Raw genomic sequence first — 22456 nt, 5'->3', positions numbered from 1 at the left:
AACACAAAGGTATTGTATATTCACATCATTCCATAATCAATAATTCCATAAAGATCACATGAAGTCTTAATGCCACTTTACAATGCCTTGGTAAGGCCACACTTGGAACACTGCATCCAGTTTTGGTCACCACGATGTAAAAAAGATGTTGGGACTCTTAAAAAGAATGCAGAGAAGAGCAACAAAGATGATTTGGAGCCTGGAGGCTAAAACATATAAAGAACAGTTGCTGGAGTTAGGTAAAGGTAAAGGTAAAGGTTCCCCCGCACATGTTTGCTAGTCGTTTCCAACTCTAGGGGCCGGTGCTCATCTCCGTTTCAAAGCCGAAGAGCCAGTGCTTGTCCAAGGACGTCTCCGTGGTCATGTGGCCGGCATGAGCAGATGCCAAAGGATAGGATAGGATAGGATAGGATAGGACTGGACTGGACAGGACAGAACAGAGTAGACGGTGCACGGAACGCCGTTACCTTCCCACCATAGTGGTCCCTATTTTTCTACTTGCATTTTTACGTGCTTTCGAACTGCTAGGTTGGCAGAAGCTGGGACGAGTAACAGGGGCTCACTGTTACGCGGCACTCGGGATTCGACCCGCCAAACTGCTGACCTTCTGATCGACAAGCTCAGCGTCCTAACCCACTGAGCCACCACGTTAGGTATGTCTAATTTAATGAAGAGAAGGACTAGGGGTGACATGATAGCAGTCTTTCAATATCTCGGGGGTTGCCCCAAAGAAGAGGAAGTCATGCTATTCTTCAAAGGACCTGAAGGCAGGACAAGAAGCAACAGCTGGAAACTAATCAAGGAGGGAAGCAGCCTTGAACTAAGGATAAATTTTCTGACAGAACAATTAATAAGTGGAACAACCTGCCTCCAGAAATTGTGAATGCTTCAACACTGGAAGTTTTTAAGCAGAGATTGGACAACCATTTGTCTGAAATGGTATAGGGTTTCCTGCCTGCGCAGGGGGTTAGACTAGAAGACCTTCAAGGTCCGTTTCTGCTATTCTATTTTATTCATAATCTGCTAAAATGTTATAGCACTGAACTCTTTATGTTCTTCAATTTCTTTCCTTATGACACCATCTCATCCTCTGCTGCACTCTTCTCCCTTTGCCTTCAGTCTTTTCTAACATCACTTTTCCACTCTTTCTCTCTTCCCATTTATATAATTCCTCTCTTCTCATTTAGTGGCCAAAGTATTTGAGCTTCAGCTTCAATATCTGCCCTTCCAAAGAACAGTCAGGGTTGATTTCTTTTAGGATAGACCGATTTGACCTCCTTGCAGTCCAAGTCTTCTCCAATGCCACAATTCAAAAGAGTCAATTCTTCGGCACTCTGCCTTCCATATGGTACAACTCTCACCGCCATGCATCACTCCTGGGAAAACCGTAGGCTTTGAGCTTAATTTGAAAGAGGCTCGGTCTTTTTTATGCAGTTCCACCCCATACAGTTTTACAAGCTTTAAAACAACAATCGGAGCCGAGTCGAGCCTTTTCTATGTTCCTGGTAGGAATTTAGTGATTCCTGAACATTATCCCTAATCCTCTCACCCCACTTATCAGCATGCACTGGGCCTCTCTTTTACGTGAGTTCTTTCATGCCGGCGAAGGTGTGTGTTAGAACTGAAGCACTTGCCACATTCCAAACATTTGTACGGCTTCTCCCCGGTGTGAATCCTACGGTGGGTCACAAGGGAGCTGCTCACACTGAAACTTTTTCCGCACACCGAGCACGTGTAAGGTCTCTCCCCTGTGTGAGTTCTCCGGTGGGTACTGAGGTGCGCGTTCCAATTGAAACACTTCCCACACTCGCGGCATTGGTACAATTTCTCCCCCGTGTGATTTTTTTCATGGGTGCTCAGGTTGATCTTCGTGATGAAGCACTTTCCGCACTCCGAGCATTTATACGGCTTCTCTCCCCGATGAATCCTTTCGTGTATGATCAGGTGAGAGCTGCGAAGGAAGCACTTCCCGCACTCCGAGCATTTGTAGCGCCTCTCACCCGTGTGAATCCTCTGGTGAGAAGTGAGATTGCTGCTCACATTGAAACTTTTCCCGCACTTCAAGCATTTGTACGGTCTCTCCCTCGTGTGGGTTCTCTCGTGGCGACACAGATGGGCATTGGAAGCGAAGCACTTTCCACATTCTGTGCATTTATAGGGTCTTTCCCCTGTATGCGTTCGTTGGTGTCTGCGCAAGTGTGTGTTTGAACTGAAACACTTAGCGCATTCCAGACACTTGTAAGGTTTCTCTCCTGTGTGAGTGATCTGATGGGTAATAAGTGAAGAACTCTGAGTAAAGCTTTTCCCACATTCCAGACATTGATACGGCTTCTTCCCACTGTGAGATCTCTGATGCCGGCTTAGTTCGGCACGCTCGCTGTAGCACTTTCCACATTCTGAGCACTGATGGGGCTTTTCTCCCGTGTGCGTCCTTTCGTGCCTCCGTAAGTGGGTGCTCGAACTGAAGCACTTTTCACAAGCTGAGCATTTGTATGGTTTCTCCCCAGTGTGAGTGATCTGATGGGTAGTAAGAGAAGAACTCTGTGTGAAGCTTTGGCCGCATTCCAAACATTTGTACGGCCTCTCTCCAGTGTGAGTTTTTTGATGCCGGTTTAGCTGGGCTACTTGAATAAAACACTTGCCGCACTCCAGGCACGGAAACGGCCTCTCCCCTGTGTGGTTTCGCTTGTGCAGGCTCAGTTTGGTCCTTGTGATGAAGGCCTTTCCACATTCCAAACACTTATGGGGCTTCTCTCCCGTGTGAATTTTTTTGTGCTTGATCAGGTCAGAGCTGCGAGCAAAACCTATCCCGCACTCAGAGCATTTATGAGGCTTCTCGCCGCTGTGAATTTTTTTGTGCTTCAGGAGGTCCGAACTGCAAGCGAAACACTTCTCACACTCGGGGCATTTATATGGCTTCTCTCCCGTGTGAATTTTTTGATGTTTGATAAGATCAGAACTGCGAGTAAAACCTTTTCCACACTCCAAGCATTTGTAGGGTTTCTCGCCAGTGTGAATTCTCTGGTGGGAAGCGAGATTACTGCTCACGCTGAAACTCTTTCCGCATTTTGAACATTTATAGGGTTTCTCGCCTGTATGAGTTCTTTGATGGACACTGAGGTGTCTCTTTGAATTGAAACACTTTCCGCATTCCAAACATTTGGAGAGTTTCTCTCCACTATGTGTCCTCCGATGGGAAGCGAGATTACTGCTCTCACTGAAGCTCTTTCCGCACTCTAAACACATGTATGGTTTCTCCCCTGTATGTATTCTCTGATGCACATTCAGGTGTGTATTTGAAGCGAAGCACTTCCCACATTCCAAACACTTGTACGGTTTCTCCTCCATGTGAGTAATTCGGTGCGTAATCAGGGCCGAACTCTCAACAAACCTTTTCCCGCACTCCAAGCATTTAAAGGGCTTCTCCCCCGTGTGGGTCCTCTGGTGTCTCTCTAAGTTTGTCTTCCAAATGAAACTTTTCCCACATTCAGGGCATTTGTACAGTTTTTCTCCCGTGTGAGTGTTTCGATGCCTACTCAGTTGTGCACCTTGGGTGAAACACTTTCCGCACTCCAAGCATTTATGCAGGTTGTCAGCTATGTGAGTTGTTTTGTGTGTGATAAGATTCGCCTTCGTCATGAAGGCCTTTCCACACTCCGAGCATTTGTACGGCTTCCCTTCTGGGTGAAATCTTTGGTTTGCACTTGGTTTTCTTTTATCCATGATTCTCCACTCGTCACCTTAAGAGATGAAGACCAACAGTATGTTATAATAAACCACAGTTAATACAGGGTGAACTCAAGCAGCAAACCGGGCAATATATCATTAAGTTATCTTATTGATTAGATAACTCCTAATCAGTGAATTGTCTGATTAGACATCCCTCGGAATGCAGTGAAAGTCTCCCGTGTATCCATGCACCCACAAATTACAGATATGTAATTAATTTGAGTGGGGGGAGGGGAGGGAGAGATTATTTGGTCTTTGTGGCACCTTCCGGTCTGTGTTAACTCCTGGCAATTGCCTGGACAATTCCTGCAGTTTTCTTGGCAAGGTTTCTTTAGACGTGATTTGCCCTTGCCTGCTTCCTAGGGCTGAGAAAGAATGACAGGCCCAAGGTCACCCAACTGGCTTGGTGCCTAAGGCAGATCTAGAACTCCTGGTCTCCCGGTTTCTAGTCTGGTATCTTAACCATGATGCCAAACTGGGCCTCATTTGGAATTAAGCAAGATGGTTTATTAATAATAGCTTGTCAACTATGCTTTCTCGGTGAACTGCAACAAGGTGATAAGGGTCTAAATTGCTAAACTGCCCCCAAATCACTATTTTCTGTAAGAAACTGTTGTAATAAGAGGAACTAGAAACACTTCTGCACAAATAGCAATTGTCATCCATCCCACTTAAGTTAATTAGCAAAGAACGACTCCTGGCTCATTATGTTTTCCAAGAGCATACTTTGCTAAGAAACACAGTGATTACAGATGTAGAAAGGCAGACTCTGTTGGGCTTGGTGTGAAAAAGATGGAATTAAATTCCCTCTTTTCTCTGACCACCCCATTATCAGGCAATGCCCAATGAGATGTTCTCAGGTAGTTTAGGAAATGGACCCAGTGTTTACGCCCTCTCCATCTCTGCATTCTTTTGACCTGGCGTTGGATTGGTGTGACTCACCGTCAGGGCCGGCACAGCTTCACTTCCAACCCTTCCCATCCTTAACCACCCACATTCCAATCTCTCTCCTCCCCTCCCCCTGTTGCAAATGTCAGGCTGGCAAGATGCAATCTGAAGCTAGAAGCAGAATGGCAGCCATGACAGCAATAGCAATAACACTTAAGACTTATATACCGCTTCACAGTGCTTTATAGCCCTCTCTAATCGGTTTACAGAATCACCATATTGGCCCCAACAAATCTGGGTCCTCATGTTGCCGACCTTGGAAGGGTGGAAGGCTGAATCAACCTTGAGCCGGCCAGGATCAAGGTATGGTTTGGGGTTTCCTGCCTGAGCAGGGGGCTGGACTAGAAGACCTCCAAGATCCCTTCCAACTCTGTTATTCTAGCAGAGCTCTCAAAGGTTACTAATGCAGGTGCTCGATGGAGACATGGGCTGTTTCCGTAACAAGAAGAAATATTACTATTGGACAATGTGAACATCCGGTGAGTGAGGACGGGGGAGTTTATTTTTTAACTAAACAAATCCTTGAGCAGGAAAACCAGAGCCGGTTTTGCTTCTGCTGTGCCAATGTAGATTTTCAGTAAAGTATTATACTCTTGGTAAAATCATGCCCCAGGAGGTTTTTCTGGAAATGCCAACTGGACAGTTTACACTTACGACCACAATTGGGCCCCAAACCTCTGTTGCTAAGCAAGACGGTTGTTAGGCGAGATTTGCCCCATTTTACGACCTTTCTTGCCACACCTCTTAAGTGAATCACTGCAGTTGTTAAGTTAGTCACATGAATCTGGCTTCCCCACTGACTTGCTTGTCAGAAAGTCGCAGAAGCGACTGCAACTAGGACACTGCAACTGTCATAAATGTGAGTCAGTTGCTAAGCATCTGAATTTTGAACACGTGACCATGGGGATGCCAGAATGGCTTTAAGTGTGAAAAACTGTCATAGGTCACTTTCTTCAGCACTGTTGTAACTCTGAACGGTCCCTAAACAAATGGTTGTAAGTCAAGGACTTCTTATTGAAAAGTTTTAAAATACAGTTTTTACAAGGACTTCTTGTATTGGAGAACATGTCTTTACGGCTTACACCAGGTGGAACCCTGGAGTTGGAAAAAACCCCAAATTTCTCAGCTACTGTCTCTGCCTCAGAAAGACTGAAAAACTTCAACAGATGCAACAAAAAGGACATGATCCAAATGTATTTTAAAATCCTACAAACAGCTATGGATATTCATTCCTAGGAAAGAAACTGCCTTACCAAGAGAGGCCAAAATCTCACTGATCTCCTCCATGACTTCTCTGTGCAGAGCTTTCTGGTCAGGCTCCAGCAGCACCCACTCGTCCTCAGTGAAATGCACATCCACGTCCACTAAGGTGAAGAGCCTCTGAAAGGAGAAAAATCTTCTTTGCTGACAGATCGCTTAGAGGCGTTAGGACCCAGGTGGTCAAGGCAAGGTAGGCCTCTAGAGCAGAGGTGTCAAACTGCCGGCCCGTGGGCCGGATGCGTCATCAACAAACCGCGCCCACCCCATTGCCGGCAATGGGGGAAAAGCTCTGATACGTCACGTGACGTCGCGAGCTTGACATGTCTGCTCTAGAGAGACCCTTATTTCTCTTAAACAATGTTCCAGCCAATGGCCCTCTATCAACCTGTCAGCTACGCTGACTCAGGAATTCTGGGAGTTGAAGTCCATGAGTCATAAAAGAGCCGAGGTTGCCTACCCCTGATCTAGGTCAAAACTGAACAGCCTTCTCTCAATAGAGGGGGAAGGATATGATATTCTCTATCTCCAGTCTACAACACAGTCCTTTCAACTATTCCAAGAAGGCTCCACATCCATTTTCATGACTCAGGTGACCCTAAGGACACAGATAAATCTTTAGGTGGCCTCAATGACTCTCTAAAAAGAAGGCAAATGACCAGTTGTCTGCAAGGAGTATAAATCCTTCCATTCCCCACCATCCACTCAGAGCTGAAGAAGCTTCTTGGATGAGAAGAGAAACATCTTCAAAGAAAAATGAGAAAGTCCAGTTACCTCATGAAAAAAGCACCTTTGGGACAGCATCCCCATGATCAAAATTTGGGTACATGTACTTATGACATGTGTGCTGTCCCAGGGGGACATGTAGTCACCCTTTTGCTACCTTCCCAGCCGGTTTCTGACAAGCAAAGACAATGGATGAGGCCAGATTCACTTAACGACCATATGATTTGCTTAACAACGGCAGCCATTCGCTTAACAACTATGGCAAAAAGATTGTAAAGTGGGACATGCTTAACAAGCGCCTTGCTTAACAATGTTAATTTGGGGCTCAATTGGGGTCGTAAGCCGAGGACAACGGATGGAAACCGACCAAGGAGAAAAGCAACCTTCCTTACAGGGAGGACAATTAACTCGTGGAACAGCTTGCCACCAGAAGTTGCGGGTGCTCCATCGCTGGATGTTTTTAAGAAGAGACTAGACAGTCACTTGTCTGAGATAGTATAGGGCAGGGGTAGGCCACCTTGGCTCTTTTATGACTCGTGGACTTCAACTCCCAGAATTCCTGAGCCAATATGGCTCAGCTTGGAAACCTCTCCCTTTCCCCTCAGCATGGCTGGCTCAGGAATTCTGGGAGTTGAAGTCCACGAGTCATCAAAGAGCCAAGGTTGCCTACCCCTGGCATAGGGTTTCCTGCTTGAGCGGGGGGCTGGACTAGAACAGGGGTCCCCAACCCCTGGTCTGTGGACCAGTACTGGGCCGTGGCATGCCAGCAACCAGTCCGCGCAAACAAGCAACGTCGTTCTGTGGGATGCAAGCAGCAAAAAAACCACGCCCCCTTCCATCCACGGAAAAAATTCTCTCCATGGAACCAGTCCCTGGTGCCCAAAAGGTTGGACTAGAAGACCTCCAAGATCCCTCCCAGCTCTGTTATTCTACTCTATTCTAAATATTGATAGGTATAAGTCGTACTAGTAAAAGCTCTTTGAGGATCTTCCACAATCTTTCAGTGTAGGAAAGGGTAAACATTAAAGTAACTTCATCAAATGTCACTCGATCCGCCAGAGAAAAGCCTGCCAGCAGTGGGCTTCTTGGCTTCGGAAGGGTTAAATGCACCAGAGGAGATTCCTACAGAGGAAAGGAACGGGAGCAGCCTGTTGTGGATGCTTCATCACTGCAGGTTTTTAAGAAGAGGCTAGAGAGGAGGTAGTGACAGATTTTATTTTTCTGGGCTCCAAGATCACCGCAGATGGGGACTGTAGCCAAGAAATTAAAAGACGCTTGCTCCTCGGGAGGAAAGCCATGGCAAATCTAGACAGCACACTAAAAAGCAGAGACATCACCCTGTCAACAAAAGTGCGTATAGTCAAGGCTATGGTCTTCCCAGTTGCAATGTATGGCTGTGAAAGTTGGACCATAAGAAAGGCTGAGCGCCAAAGAATGGAGGTCTTTGAACTCTGGTGCTGGAGAAGACTCCTGCAAGTCCCTTGGACTGCAAGGCGATCAAACTGGTCAGTCCTAGAGGAGATCAACCCTGACTGCTCTTTAGAAGGCCAGATCCTGAAGTTAAAACTGAAATACTTTGGCCACCTAATGAGAAGGAAGGACTCACTGGAGAAGAGCCTAATGCTGGGAAAGATTGAGGGCAAGAGAAGAAGGGGACGACAGAGAATGAGGTGGCTGGATGGAGTCACTGAAGCAGTAGGCGTGAGCTTAAATGGACTCCAGAAGATGGTAGAGGACAGGAAGGCCTGGAGGAATGTGGTCCACGGGGTCGTGATGGGTCGGACACGACTTCGCAGCTAACAACAACAGACAGCTGCTTGCCTGAAATGGTATAAGGTCTCCTGCTTGAGCAGTGGGCTGGACTAGGAGACCTCCAAGTTCCCTTCCAACTCTATTCTTTTTTAAAAGAAAAAAATATTGGATTTTATAGGGTTGGAGATAAAATAGGTTTGGGATTGGGGTTTGGGTTTAGGCTGGGGTCGAGGTCGGAGTCGGGATTAGGATAGGGTTGAGGTCAACATTGGGGTTATCCCCCAGTAACATTTTCAATATTTAGCAAACAGAATACTGTCTGGGTACATATATTTAAATAAAGGTAAAGGTAAAGATTCCCCCGCACATGCGTGCTAGTCGTTTCCAACTCTAGGGGCCGGTGCTCATCTCCGTTTCAAAGCCGAAGAGCCAGCGTTTGTCCAAGGACGTCTCCGGGGTCATGTGGCCGGCATGACTAGACGCCAAAGGCGCACGGAACGCTGTTACCTTCCCACCGGAGTGGTCCCTATTTTTCTACTTGCATTTTTAACATGCTTTCGAACTGCTAGGTTAGCAGAAGCTGGGACGAGTAACAGGCCCTCACTCTGTTACGCGGCACTCGGGATTCAACCCGCCAAACTGCCGACCATCTGGTCAACAAGCTCAGCGCCCTAACCCACTGAGCCACCGCGTCCCTTTTATATTTAAGTTACAATAGTTAATATAGTAATAAACAACAATAGTAAGGAGACCTCCAAGGTCCCTTCCATCTGTGTTCTGATTCTGACTACCTTTATGCAAATGAAAGGGTTTTCCTTGCCCTCCCCAGCCCAGTTCTCTTCTCTTTCCCTTACCTGATCCCAGCCCTGCACAGTGGCAGTTTTCCCTCCATCCTCAAAATAGTCAGGCGGCTGAAGCTGTCTTTCCCAAATGACTCCATCTCCTGTGACAGAAAGAGCAGGTCAAGGTCATCAAACATTTGCTTCGGACAATGCTCGTTTCCTAGCACACGCTTGAACAAAAGCCCACTTATTTACTCATTGATACCATTTTTTGTTAAAAAAATAACAACTACAGGGAGCGCTTAGTGACCACTTGAAGTTACTGTTCTGTACCAGCCTGCTACCGGCCCTGCAGAAAAGGCAACCCCTTTACAAACGGCAAGAGGCTGGAATGACGTCTGCCAAATTTATTACTACAAAAAACAAACAAGACACGAACCAAGATACAGGAGCTTTGAAACACTATCTGAGCGGTTGCTTTCAGCAAACCAGCCCTCCCCACACATTCCCTTTATAAAGAGTTCAGGGCGTGGCCTCTCTCTGCCTCCTTCCGAGAAGCCCCACAGCCTTCCTCTGTTTACTCCTACTTGACTGCCTCCTGCGTCGGGCGTCCTTGAACAGGGCCAGCTGTGGGTCATCTTCATCCACGCTGTCAGGATCACACAGCTGGGTCTGTGTAGTAACCAGATGAGAGGGGCCTGGCTGAGAACTCTGCGAAGCCTCAGAACTGTCCTCTGCAGGCTCTCCAAAAAACCCCTCCTCCTCCTCTGAATCGTCCGACCCAACTGCCGAAACCACAGGCTGACCCTGAATCACAACAGTTACAACAGCATTGGGAAAAGCGACCTATGACTGTTTTTCACACTTTATGATGGCTGAAGCACCCCCCCAGGGTCATGTGACCGAAATTCAGATGCTAGACAACGGCTTCATATATATGAGGGCTGCAGTGTCCTCGGGCCACGTGATCCACTTTTGTGACATTCTGACAACCAAAGCCGATGGGGTTGCCCAGTTCACTTCACAACCAGGTTGCTAACTTAAGAGCTGCAGTGATTCACTTAACAACAGTGGCAAGAGAGGTTGTAAAGGGGGGCAAAACTCACCTAACATCTGTCTTGTCTAGCAACAAAAAATTTGGGGCTCAACTGTGGTCATAAGTTGAGGACTACCTGTATCTGCCTCCCCAACATCCCTAAGCACCTCTTTCCCCACTGAGCCATGAATGATTCCCATACATAAAAATGTTGGAGGTGTGAAGCACTCAGGTTTATGTAAATAATGCTGTAGCCTGGAGACCAAGGTCTTTCCCCCTTCCTTAAAACCCGGGCCAAATATGCCCCACAATTCCTTACTTAGTGAAACAGTGGCTCCTCCTCCTTCTTCTTCCTCCTGCAAGAACCTTAGCCTGTCATCCATTGAATTTTCTTGGGCTCCACAAAACTCGGGGTTGGTAACTCCTTCCTTTTCCTAAAAAAAAAAAGTTGTGAGTGAAAAATTAGCAACTGAATGATACAGAGTCACTTCTTGTGAGACTGGCAGTCATATAAATTTGACAGGAAAGATAGATAGATAGATAGATAGATAGATAGATAGATAGATAGATAGATAGATAGATAGATAGATAATAGATAGATAGATAGATAGATAGATAGATAGATAGATAGACAGACAGAGATAATATAGAGAGCTAGATAATAGATAGCTAGATGACAGATATGATATATAGACACAGTAGATGACAGATGATAATGATAATGATACAGATAGATAGATAGATAGATAGATAGATAGATAGATAGATAATGACAGAGATATCATTATATACGTCATGTATATTGGAGGGACGCGGTGGCTCAGTGGGTTAGGACACTGAGATTGTCGATCAGATGGTTGGCAGTTTGGCGGGTCGAATCCCGAGTGCCGCGTAACAGAGTGAGCTCCTGTTACTCGTCCCAGCTTCTGCCAACCTAGCAGTTCGAAAGCACGTAAAAATGCAAGTAGAAAAATAGGGACCATTCCGGTGGGAAGGAAACAGCGTTCCGTCTAGTCATGCCGGCCACATGACCACGGAGACATCCTCGGACAAGCACTGGCTCTTCGGCTTTGAAACGGAGATGAGCACCGGCCCCTAGAGTTGGAAACGACTAGCACCCATGTGCGGGGGAACCTTTACCTTTACCTTATTGGAGGTGGTGACTCTCAGAGCTGTATGCAACAAAATTTCATTTTAATGGATGCTGATTAGTGTATATTCAAAGTGACCATAAAGTTATTCTATTCTGTTCTATTCTATTCAGGACAGAAACAGGAACTGTTCCAATACCCCTACAAAAGAAGGCCTTGTCCTTATGAGCAGTGACAGGTGTCAATAAAGGGAGTCTCATCTGAGAAAGAACAGAGTTGCCAGTTAGGTACTGAAATAATCAAGATGACAACCATTTATGACAAGGTTTGTATGAAGGTGAGGTGCCTGCGATGAAATGTTTCACAGATCTCCGAGCCACATTCACTTACCCAATTCTGCACCTTTGGGGGAAAGCCAGGTAGGAATGGCTCTGCCACGTCTTGGATTGGTTTATTTGTGTGTTGCTCCAGATTCTGCTCCTGAAGATCCAGAGCACAGATCTGATTGCAGAAACATTGAAGGAAGCAATCTTGATAGTGTCGCTGTAGCTCTGCGCTGATCCTGCCTGGGTACATCTGAACTCCAATTTTGGGGAATTCCCTACTGCTTCCAACCTGGATGGTGTCAAAATGTCCTTCTTGACAGCCTGCTAAGTTCTGTTGGTCCATGACTGACATGTCTTCAAGGAAGCTTTGGAAAAAGACCTCAGGGGCGATTCCTGCTTGCAGTTCTTCCTAAATCCGGCACAACTAAGGCATTTTCCTATTAAGGATTGCCAGAACAGGAGACAATCTGCCCGTCAGAAGGCAAATCAAGGACACCTAACCAACCTCTCCACTTGGGCCCGCTTTGCTACTTGAAGGGCATATAAATAGTCCTTTTTTTGTAAAAGAAAAAGGTGCCGGAACTCACACATGTCATACAACCCACGTTGCCTACCCTACAAGGTTCCATCCAAAAAAAGGTGCCGGAACTCCGTTCTGAGCATTCTATGAGAAAAAAAGCCCTGGTCCTCGACTTACAACAGTTCATTCAGTGACCAAAGTTGCAACAGCATTGGGGGGGGAAAAAGTGACTTGTGACCATTTTCTCACGGTTGCAACCTCTGTCGCATCCCCATGATCCCACGATCAAAGTTCAGAATGTTGGCAACTAGTTCCTACTTTAATGACCATTACTGTGTCCAAAGGTCACGTGGTCACCTTTTGCCACCTTTTGCCAAGCCAAGTCAATGGGGAAGCCAGAGTCAGTTTTAATAACCGGGTTACTAACCTATCAACTGCAGTGACTCACTGAACAACCGTGGCGAGAGAAAAGGGTCCTAACACGGGGGCAAAGCTCACTTAACGAACGTAACAACAGAAAATTTCGGGCTTGACGGTAGTCGTAAGTCGAGGACAACCTGTATCTAACTCGGGTTGCGCCCATGCGCCTCCGGAGGACTTACGTGTGCAAGTCCTATCACGTGCAAAAGCTAACACGCGTGTACCCTTCAAAGCCAAAACTGCCCGCTCCCGTGCAAGCTCCATCAGCGCCTGGGAGGAAAAGCTGGGGAATCCTGAGTTTCCCCATCAATCAATCAGAAGAGCTGGAAGATCTATCTTAATCATAATAATAATATAAAGTTGGAAGGGATCTTGGAGGTCATCTAGTCCAACCCCCTGCTCAGGCAGGAAACCCTATACCATTTCAGGCAAATGGCTGTCCAGTCTTGGAGGTGGCGGCTGGAGGAGATCCGTAAGCGGAAAATCATCCCAGGGTGTGTCTCCCTGCGCTTCTCCCGGGGATCCCCCGAGTCGATCGCCGCAAAAGACGGCTCCCCCATGGGGGTCCCGCAGAGGCACCAACGAGGCGACAGCAGCCAGAGCGGCCGCTCCGACCAGAAAAGCAGCCCTGATTGCGGGAGGACCCTCTTTCCTTCCGCTCTAGGAATCCCGCTCGGTTCTTTTAACTCTTTCCCAGCTCTGCAGCAGCCCCGCAAGCCAAGCCTGCCTTGTGCCGGCGGGTGGGCGTCCCTTCGATGGAATGCTGAACCCGAGGGAGGTTCCTCCTTGGCGTCTCCTCTCCCTCCGTTGCTCCGGCGGGCTTATGCCGGGATTTCCTGCGAGAGCGCCAGGGAATCCCGTGGAGGAGTCGCGTTTGCAAAAGAAAGTGGGAGCCGCTTAACGACCAAAAAAAGGGCTCGGGGTTATGACGAAGGCGGCAGAGGCTGCCGAGCACCCCACTGTATGATTGTGGACTGACAGATTGATTGATTGATTGATTGATTGATTGATTTTCCGAGCAAGCAACAAGTGATTAAATTAGGGGTCTTCAAACTTGGCCCTATTATGACTTGTGGACTTCAACTCCCAGAATTCCTCGGCCAAGCATGCTGGCTGAGGAATTCTGGGAGTTGAAGTCCACAAGTCATAAAAGGGCCAAGTTTGAAGACCCCTGGATTAAATCAACCTCACTGAGTGTTGCAGCTTATGATTTATGATGAATGTTTTTTAGGATTACAATCATGATTTATCAGTGGTTGTTTGCATGTACCGGAGACAAATTCCTTGTGTGCCCAATCACGCTTGGCCAATAAAGAATTCTGTTCTGTTCTGTTCCTATTCCTATTCTTATTCCTAACCTATTGTACATTAAAATGAGCATATATAATAATAAATTAGTATAATAGTTTAAATAGAAAACGTTCAAGAACTGTATAACAAATATAAAATTAAAAACACAGAAGAAATTTAAAACACGTGGGACATTATATAGTGTTTTGAGGACCAGGAAAAAAAAAACCAGTAGTATGGGACAATCCCAGTCCTGAACCCGTCCCATGAAGGGTTTGAAAGTTGATCACCAACACCCAGAAGCAGACTGATAACCAGGGGTCTTCAAACTTGGCCCTTTTGACTTGTGGACTTCAACTCCCAGAATTCCTCAGCCAGGCACGCTGGCTGAGGAATTCTGGGAGTTGAAGTCCACAAGTCATAAAAGGACCAAGTTTGAACACCCTTGCTGGTAACCAATGCAGCTCGCGGAGCAGTGGTGTTACAGGGGCCATTCTTGGGGCCCCCAAAACTGCCTGCGCTGCCCCACTCTGCATCAGCTGTAGCTTCTGAATGGTGTTCAAGGACAGCCCCTTGTAGAGTGCATTACAACAGTCCAGCTGTGAGATGACCAGGTACTGAACAACTGAGTGCAGGGAATCTTATTAAGACAATAACTCTTTGAGGATACTACAGTAACAGTAGATGTGGGGGAAAGTAACTTGAAGCTGTGTCCCAATATCTCAGGGGCTGCCACAAAGAAGAGGGAGTCAAGCTATTCTCCAAAGCACCTGAAAGCAGGACAAGAAGCAACAGATGGAAACTAGTCAAGGAGAGAAGCAACCTAGAACTAAGGAGAAACTTCCTGACAGTTAGAACAACTAACCAGTGGAACAATCTATCTCCAGAAGCGGTGAATGCTCCAACACTGGAAGTTTTTAAGAAGAGACTGGACAGCCATTTGTCTGAAATGTTATAGGGTTTCCTGCCTTAGCAGGGGGTTGGACTAGATGACCTCCAAGGTCCCTTCCAACTTCTTCTTCTTCTTCTTCTTCTTCTTCTTCTTCTTCTTCTTCTTCTTCTTCTTCTTCTTCTTCTTCTTATTATTATTATTATTATTATTATTATTATTATTATTATTATTATTATTATTATTATTATTATTATTATTATTACGCTTAAAACTTTTTCTACATGGCTTTTAGATCTCTGATGCCAAAACACTAGGTTTGGGCTTCACTTGTCCTGTCTCTTCATATTTATTTACTTTGCATATTCTTAATTTGTGAGCCCCTAAGAGTGCTGTGATTGCAGCAGGATACAAATTTGATTCATAAATACAGGTGAAACTCAAAAAATTAGAATATCATGCAAAAGTTCATTTATTTCAGTAATGCAACTTAAAAGGGGAAACTAATATATGAGACAGACTCATTACATGCAAAGAAAAAGATAGTTCAAGCCGTGATTTGTCATAATTGTGATGATTATGGCTCCACAGCCCTTTTGAAAGCTCGGGTGTATAACACGGAAGGAAATTAACGTTTGTATTTGACATTCACAGGAGAGGAAAAGGACAGAAGTTAGTAAACAGACAAGCCATAGGGAATTCACATTGAGAGGATTAAAAATAGTGCTTGGGGCTGCGAGCTGTTAAGGGAGGGATCTTGTGAATTTCAGACAGCACGGCAAGCCGGTGCCAGAGGCCACTAATTAACTAATTATGGTTACAGAGTGGATAACAGCTTATTAGGGACGGAAAGCTGCCAAGCAAGACATGGCTTGTTTAAGCAATCTCTCAGCTTTACCAAGAAAGAATAGCTTGACTCCCTCTTCTTTGGGGCAGCCCCTGAGATATTGGATCACTGCTATCGTGTCCCCCGTCTTTCTCTTCATTAAAGTAGACATCCCCAATTCCAGCAACCGTTCCCTATATGTTTTATCCTCCAGGCCTCTAATCATCTTTGTTGCTCTTCTCTGCACTCTTTCTAGAGTCTCAACATCTTTTTTACATCATGGTGACCAAAACTGGATGCCGTATTCCAAGTGTGGCCTTACCAAGGCCTTCTGCCCAGCCCCAAACTGCAGTTTTGTTTCACCTGGTATGAGTTAGCCCATAATCACACAAAAGTGGGCGGCAACATATTAAACTTTATTTCTACCCAGAGATATAAACTTACACTTGGGACTAGTATCTCAAAATATCTCCCTTTCATTCCCTCACAACTGGTATTTATACATTTGCAATAGTGGAGAATATCTTTAGCTCGGGTGTAGGATGAGGATGAAGATTCGTTCTCTGAGCTTGTGGGTTGTGTTTCCGAACGTTTTGTCACCAGGCTAGGCAACATCTTTGTTGTGTAAAAATATAAATTATCGCGGCCTTTTTCTTATTTTCTTCCTGCAATAACACAATAACATCTGACAGTGGCTTGTTAAAAGAACTGTGGTTTAATGCACAATATGAAATAACATCATTCAGGGAGCATACAGAATACAAGATAAGTCAGTTATATTCAAACGGTTGAAGTGAGCTCAAGATTCCAACTGCCATTCCCATCAGACCAGGGTAGGCAACCTTGGCTCTTTTATGACTCATGGCTGGCTCAAGAATTCTGGGAGTTGAAGTCCATGAGTCATAAAACTGCCTCAGTCAGTCTCTTAAAGGGATACTACCCCCATGCTGACTCTCTCTCTCTCTCTCTCTCTCTCTCTCTCTCTCTCTATATATATATATATATATATATATATATATATATATATATATATATATTGCTCAAAAAAATAAAGAGAACACAAAATAAGACATCCTACTATTAAATACAGTACATTGTGTTGTTTAAGTGTTCCCTCTTTTATATATATATATATATACATAAATAGTTAACAAGCATTTAACACATACATATATATATATATATACATACATATATACATATATGTATATATGTGTGTGTGTGTGTGTAAATTATTCAAATTGCTAATAAAGAATTTGGGAGGCTGAGATGATCATTTCAAACTTATTATGTTCTCATCAGTCAGTCATACCCTTTATCTGAGATTCGAACCTGGGCTGATTATATATTAGGCAGTTGTTTTAACTTCCTGAGCCACAGGTTCTTTCTCTCTTTTATTAGCAGGTTCTTTCTCTCTTTTATTATTTTATTTGAAATGATCATCTCAGCCTCCCAAATTCTTTATTAGCAATTTGAATAATTTACACAAATAATGAGCTGTCATAAATTGACTATATCCTGTGGATAAGCCTTGAGTCAGGCCAAAGCAGGAAAGAGTTAATTAGCAAGGTGCATTCAAAAAAAAAAGCCTTGACAAATTCTTAACATATATATATATACATACATATATATAATATATAATAATTACCTTGACAATCTGCAATGGACTTTAGAGAATGCTAGTGTCGATGTTCACAAGACCCTCAGTTGACACACCCACATCCGAAGCCTTATAAGCAGAAAAACACTGACACCAACATCCCCTAAAGATCTTACCTAGCCTGGTAATGAAACGTTCAGAAATCAACCCACAAGTCTCCAGTATCTATATGCCGTGGTGGTGCAGTCGTTAGAATGCCGTATTGCTGGCTACTTCGGCTGACACTGCCAGCTGCCAGCAGTTTGACAGTTCAATTCTCACCGACTCAAAGTTGACTCAGCCTTCCATCCTTCTGAAGCCAGTTAAAATGAGGATCCAGATTGTCGGGGGGGGGCACATATACCACTTAGAGAGGGCTGTAAAGCATTACGAAGCAGTATACAAGTCTAAGTGCTAGTGCTATTGCCTTGGCCTTCCATCCTTCTGAGGTCGGTAAAATGAGGACCTGGATTGTTGGGTGGGGAGGCAATATGCTGACTCTGTAAACTGCCTAGAGAGGGCTGTAAAGCACTGTGAAATGGTATATAAGTCTACGTGCTATAGCTATCTTATAGATTACATCAGTAGTTTTGATTGGTTGAATACATTTACCACACCACACACCTTAACATTTGGTGGGATAACTTTTTTCTGTGTCTCTGGACAGATTTTCCTAGGTCCTTCATGCGGCACCCAGTGATTATGTCAAATTTGTCTTTCTAAAAAATCCCAGCAGCCTCTGGTAGTGCCATAAATAGTGCTCTACAGTATGACCACTACTCTTGGGGATTTAATCCACGCCCATCTTGGCTTTTTTACGGGGCTGGGATGTGTGCCATGTTGGGTCCAGCAAATAGTCAATTGACCCGGGATAGTTGTTTGTGACGGAGATAAACCAGATGTCAGAATCCATTTATATCACATTCATAAATGTATGTTTAAAACATTATTCCTCCCCCCATACAGATTCTGCCATCTCCCGAGGAAGGAGGAGCATATGTGGATTCAGCCTGCCTTAAGTTATTTCAAAGACCAAGGAAACCTTTTGAACTAGGGGGATCAAAAGGGGGGCGGAGAGGAACAAGGCAATAACCATAAGGGTTGACACGAAGTAGAAGGATGGGGGCTGACCAAATGGGGTTGAGGGAAGGGGGGTTGAACTGGGTACCCTTTATAAAATTTCAATCTGTAAAACAATACTAAGTCCTGTCTACTGTCAGGACCCACCCCAAACCACGTCTTAGGAAGACAAAAACTCTCGGAGTCAGTTCTAGTCCAAAAGGAATCTTTACTAGGACATGCTTGGTTATGGGAATACAAGACAGGACTTAGTATTGTTTTACAAATTGAAATTTTATAAAGGGTACCCAATTCAACCCCCCTTCCCTCAACCCCATTTGGTCAGCCCCCAACCCTTTCGTGGGGAAAAAAAAAGGAACTTCTAATCTTTATGGGAGATGGAAGAATCCGTATGGGGGGGATAATGTTTTAAACATACATTTGTGAATGTGATATAAATGGATTCTGACACCAGTACTTCCTTCAAGGCTGGTGTGTATATAGCCCCACACCTACTGAAGCACTGAGCTTTATGGAAAAGCTGTGACGATTGTGGTGAGCAAGTCGGTTCTCTCATCCTTGATATTTAATATCTAGATCCCTCTGGAGTGAAAAGCCATCAGCATTCCCACAGCATGGTTACATTTTCTCAAATTAATTTTTTTTCCATATGCGAAATTTTCATCTTGGATATGCTTTGCTTCGCACAGCGTCTCCTTATAAAATCGTGTACCAATTGAAGGGGAGTTGGTTCAGTTTTACAACAGTGTTCAACAATCTACCGAAGCAGCTACAAAACTAGTGCAATCTCCAAGTTACTACAAGTGCCATCAAGAGGTTTAAAGTTGGCAGTGATTACTTATGGCTGGTTTGGACTGTCACGATACACAGATATTGGAATATATTCTCTGTTTCTAATCCAGCTTTCTCAAGCTTGGCAACTTTTAAGATGTGTCGACTTCAACCGCCAGAACTGTGGGAGTTGACGCTCACACTTTGTAAAATTACCAAGGTTGAGAAACATTTTATTTATCTACATTGCCCTGGTGGTGCAGTGGTTACAGTAAAGTCTTGCAAACTGACTCTGCCCATAGCCTGGATTTCAATCCTGACGGGCTCAAAATTGACTCAGCCTTCCATCCTTCTGAAGTTTGGTAAAATGAGGACCCAGATCGTTGGGGGATAATAGGCTGGCTCTGTAAGCATATTGACAGCACCGTAAAGCACTACGGGATGGTATATAAGTCTACGTGCTCTTGCTGTGTGGATTACAAGCCAATTTGTCTGTTGACACATTTGTTTCTGTTCCTCTAAATAAGAAATCATCCTTCAATTCCAGGTAGAATGGGACTTTTTCCTTGCATAACATATCAACTGTGGTCAAAAATATTTCTGGGTATTTCTTTGGATTTCGCTGAAGCTACTTCCCCCTCCCCCATTAATACATTCCAAAATAGCAACAGCACTTAAGACTTATTTACCGCTTCACAGGACTTCACAGCCCTCTCTAAGCGCTTTACAGAGTCAGCCTATTGCCCCCAACAATCTGGGTCCTCATTTTACCGACTTCCAAAGGATGGAAGGCTGAGTCAAACTTGAGGCGGTGAAAATCGAACTACTGGCAGTCGGCAGAGTTACCCTGCATTCTAACCACTGCGCCGTCATGGTTCTTAATAACTTTCCACCAATGAGAGTATTTTCCTTTTCTGCTTTTGACAAAAGCAGGCCTCACTTGAAGGGCGATGGAGTTTGGCTACTGTAGTTTTCAAGGCACTGCCTTAGAAAAAGAAGCCATTTTAGGATTTTAGCACTTCTACGATTTGTCCGGTGTGACTTCTCTGATGAGAAATGAGATTTGTCCTCTGACTGAAACTCTTCCCACATTCCAAGCACCGAAACGGCCTTTCTCCTGTGTGGGTTCTTTTATGGGTTCTCAGACTGGCCTTCGTGATGAAGCCCTTGCCATGCACTGAAAAGGTCTCTCTCCTGTGTGAGTCCACTTATGCGTGTTCAGGTTTGTCCGAGTGACGAAGCCCTTTCCGCATTCTGAACAGGTGTGCGGCTTCTCCCCACTGTGAATCTTTCTGTGCGTAAGCAGCTTGGAGCTGTGAGCAAAGCATTTCCCGCACTCCGGGCATTCATAGGGTTTCTCCCCTGTGTGGACTCTGTAGTGAGAAGTTAGGGAGCTGCTCACCGTGAATCTTCTTCCGCACTCCGAGCATTGATAGGGTCTCTCCCCCGTGTGAGTCCTCCGATGTATTCTGAGATGCGTGTTGGAACAGAAGGACTTCCCACACTCCAGGCATCTGTAGGGTTTCTCCCCTGTGTGAATTCTTTCGTGGGAATTTAAGTTGGCCTTGGTGCTGAAAGACTTTCCACACACCAGGCATTTATACGGTCTCTCTCCCGTGTGAGTCCTCTGGTGGATGCTCAGTTCCGTATTACAAGCAAAGCACTTCCCGCACTCTAAGCATTGATGGCGTTTCTCCCGGGTGTGGTTTCTTCTATGGAGCAACAGGGATGAGTTGCAAAGGAAGCTTTTCCCACACTCGAGGCAGGCGTAAGGGGCCCCTCCGGCATGGGCCCTTTGATGCCTGCGGAGGTGCGGCTTTGAACTGAAGTTCTTCCCGCACTCCAGGCACCGATGGGGTCCATCCTGTACGTGGGTTTTCCGATGCCTCGTTAGTTGCGAGTTTGAAACGAAGCACTTTGTGCACTCTGGGCACTTGTACGGTCTCTCCCCCGTGTGTGTTCGTTGATGCGTGGTCAGATGTGACTTCGAACCGAAGCATTTCCCGCAGTCCACGCAGTTATATGGCCTCTCCCCCGTGTGGGTTCTTTGATGTATAGCAAAGTTGCCTTTCCGATTGAAGCACTTTCCACATTCAAAGCATTTATAGGGCCTCTTCCTTACATGAGTTACTTGATGGCTACTTAGTTCTGCCTTCTGGCTAAAGCTGTTTCCGCAGATTAAGCCCAGATAGGTTTGACTGGTCAGTGCTTCCCCATCATCCTTGATTTCTCTTTTGTCACCTTCTGAAAAGCACAGAATCAAAATCACGTGAAGCGTTAGTACCGCTTTATAAATCCCTGGTAAGCCCACACCTGGAATACTGCATCCAGTTTTGGTCACCACGTTACAAAAAAAAAAAGATGTTGAGACTTTGGAAAAAGTGCAGAGAAGAGCAACTAAGATGATTAAAGGCTTGGAGACTAAAACATACGAAGAAATGAACTGAGTTGCAGGAACTGAGTATGGCTAGTCTACTAGGGTTAGTCTAGAGCAGGGCTTTTCAACTAGTGGTACGGGTACCACCTGTGGTACATTGGGACCTGGCAGGTGGTACGCGACCATCCTAGAAAAGTGGTAGTGGGGGAGGGGAATGAGCTGACAAAGCTAACTCACAACCAGTCCACCTCGCGTGACATCTGCAGTGTCCCCGAGGTCGAGTGATCAAAACTCAGGTACCTGGCAACTACCATGTATTTATGTTCTATAACAGTTGTTTCTCAATTGCAGAGGTTTTAAGATACATGGACTTCAACTCCCAGAATTCCTCAATCTGCATCCTGGGGTGAAGGATTGCCATTTGACCCCCCTCCCAGCTAGCTCCCAACCAGCAAAGTCCATGGGGAAAGCTGAGTTTGCTTGAAGACCATGTGATTCCCTTAACAAGGCTGATTCGCTTAATAACTACAGCAAAAAGGAAGTGAAATTGGGTGTGACTCGCTTAATGACTCCCTTGCTTAGTGACAGCACTTCCAGTCTCAATTGTGACATAGGTTGAGGACTACCTGTACAAAGTCACCCAGAATTGTTCTCCCGCATATCTGGAGCACCTGCTCTAACCACTACACCAAGACCCAACCAACCTCTTTTAGGAACAAGGAGGAATATTGGCGAAGATCTGTAGCTCGGGTGTAGGATGAGGGTGAAGATTCATTCTCCGAGCTTGTGGGTTAGTTTCCAAATCAACCACACAGCCAAGCAGAGAAAGCACTGACCCGCAATCAAGCCACACAAGCCCCCCCTCACCCACACCAGTAGTTCGCCTCCCAATGACCCTGACCTGATGTAACCTCCCCTTCACAAGACCCACCACAAGCCTCTCACTGATGACTCACACCTGACCCATCACAAGACCCTCTCCACCCACACCTGAGGC

The 22456-nt window shown here is 45.4% G+C and overlaps 2 protein-coding genes and 1 long non-coding RNA gene across 3 annotated transcripts in view; 1 reads left to right on the top strand and 2 right to left on the bottom strand.

Moving 5' to 3' along the window:
* LOC310635946 overlaps window positions 1-22456 on the top strand; it is an 871275-nt gene that overhangs the window by 637668 nt on the left and 211151 nt on the right. The window lies entirely within an intron of this gene.
* LOC310633270 (uncharacterized protein) lies at window positions 1558-22426 on the bottom strand (the record flags this gene model as incomplete). Its single annotated transcript, XM_083350970.1, has 3 exons — window positions 1558-3462; window positions 20254-21326; window positions 22423-22426. The coding sequence occupies 3 exons, from the start codon at window positions 22424-22426 to the stop codon at window positions 1558-1560; spliced, it is 2982 nt and encodes a 993-aa protein (XP_083207096.1).
* Window positions 3469-11977, bottom strand: LOC310635938 (uncharacterized protein). The gene is made up of 4 exons (XM_083355335.1): window positions 11712-11977; window positions 10550-10664; window positions 9267-9355; window positions 3469-3740 (listed from the first exon to the last, which is right to left on the bottom strand). The coding sequence occupies exons 1-4, from the start codon at window positions 11895-11897 to the stop codon at window positions 3636-3638; spliced, it is 495 nt and encodes a 164-aa protein (XP_083211461.1). The 5' UTR covers window positions 11898-11977; the 3' UTR covers window positions 3469-3635.

The sequence above is a fragment of the Vipera ursinii genome (genome assembly GCF_947247035.1).
Source record: "Vipera ursinii genome assembly, chromosome: 2".
NCBI classification, from domain to species: domain Eukaryota; kingdom Metazoa; phylum Chordata; class Lepidosauria; order Squamata; family Viperidae; genus Vipera; species Vipera ursinii.
The sequence above is the reverse complement of the archived record's forward strand: the minus strand, read 5'-3'. Positions and strand labels throughout refer to the sequence as shown.

Coding starts and splice junctions, on each gene's coding strand:
- LOC310635938 (XM_083355335.1), bottom strand. CDS start 11,897: ATGTACCCAGGCAGGATCAGCGCAGAGCTACAGCGACACTATCAAGAT. Junction 9,356..10,549: donor AGGAGCCACTGTTTCACTAA/GTAAGGAATTGT, acceptor TTTCTGTCACAG/GAGATGGAGTCATTTGGGAA. Junction 3,741..9,266: donor CTGTGCAGGGCTGGGATCAG/GTAAGGGAAAGA, acceptor TCATCTCTTAAG/GTGACGAGTGGAGAATCATG.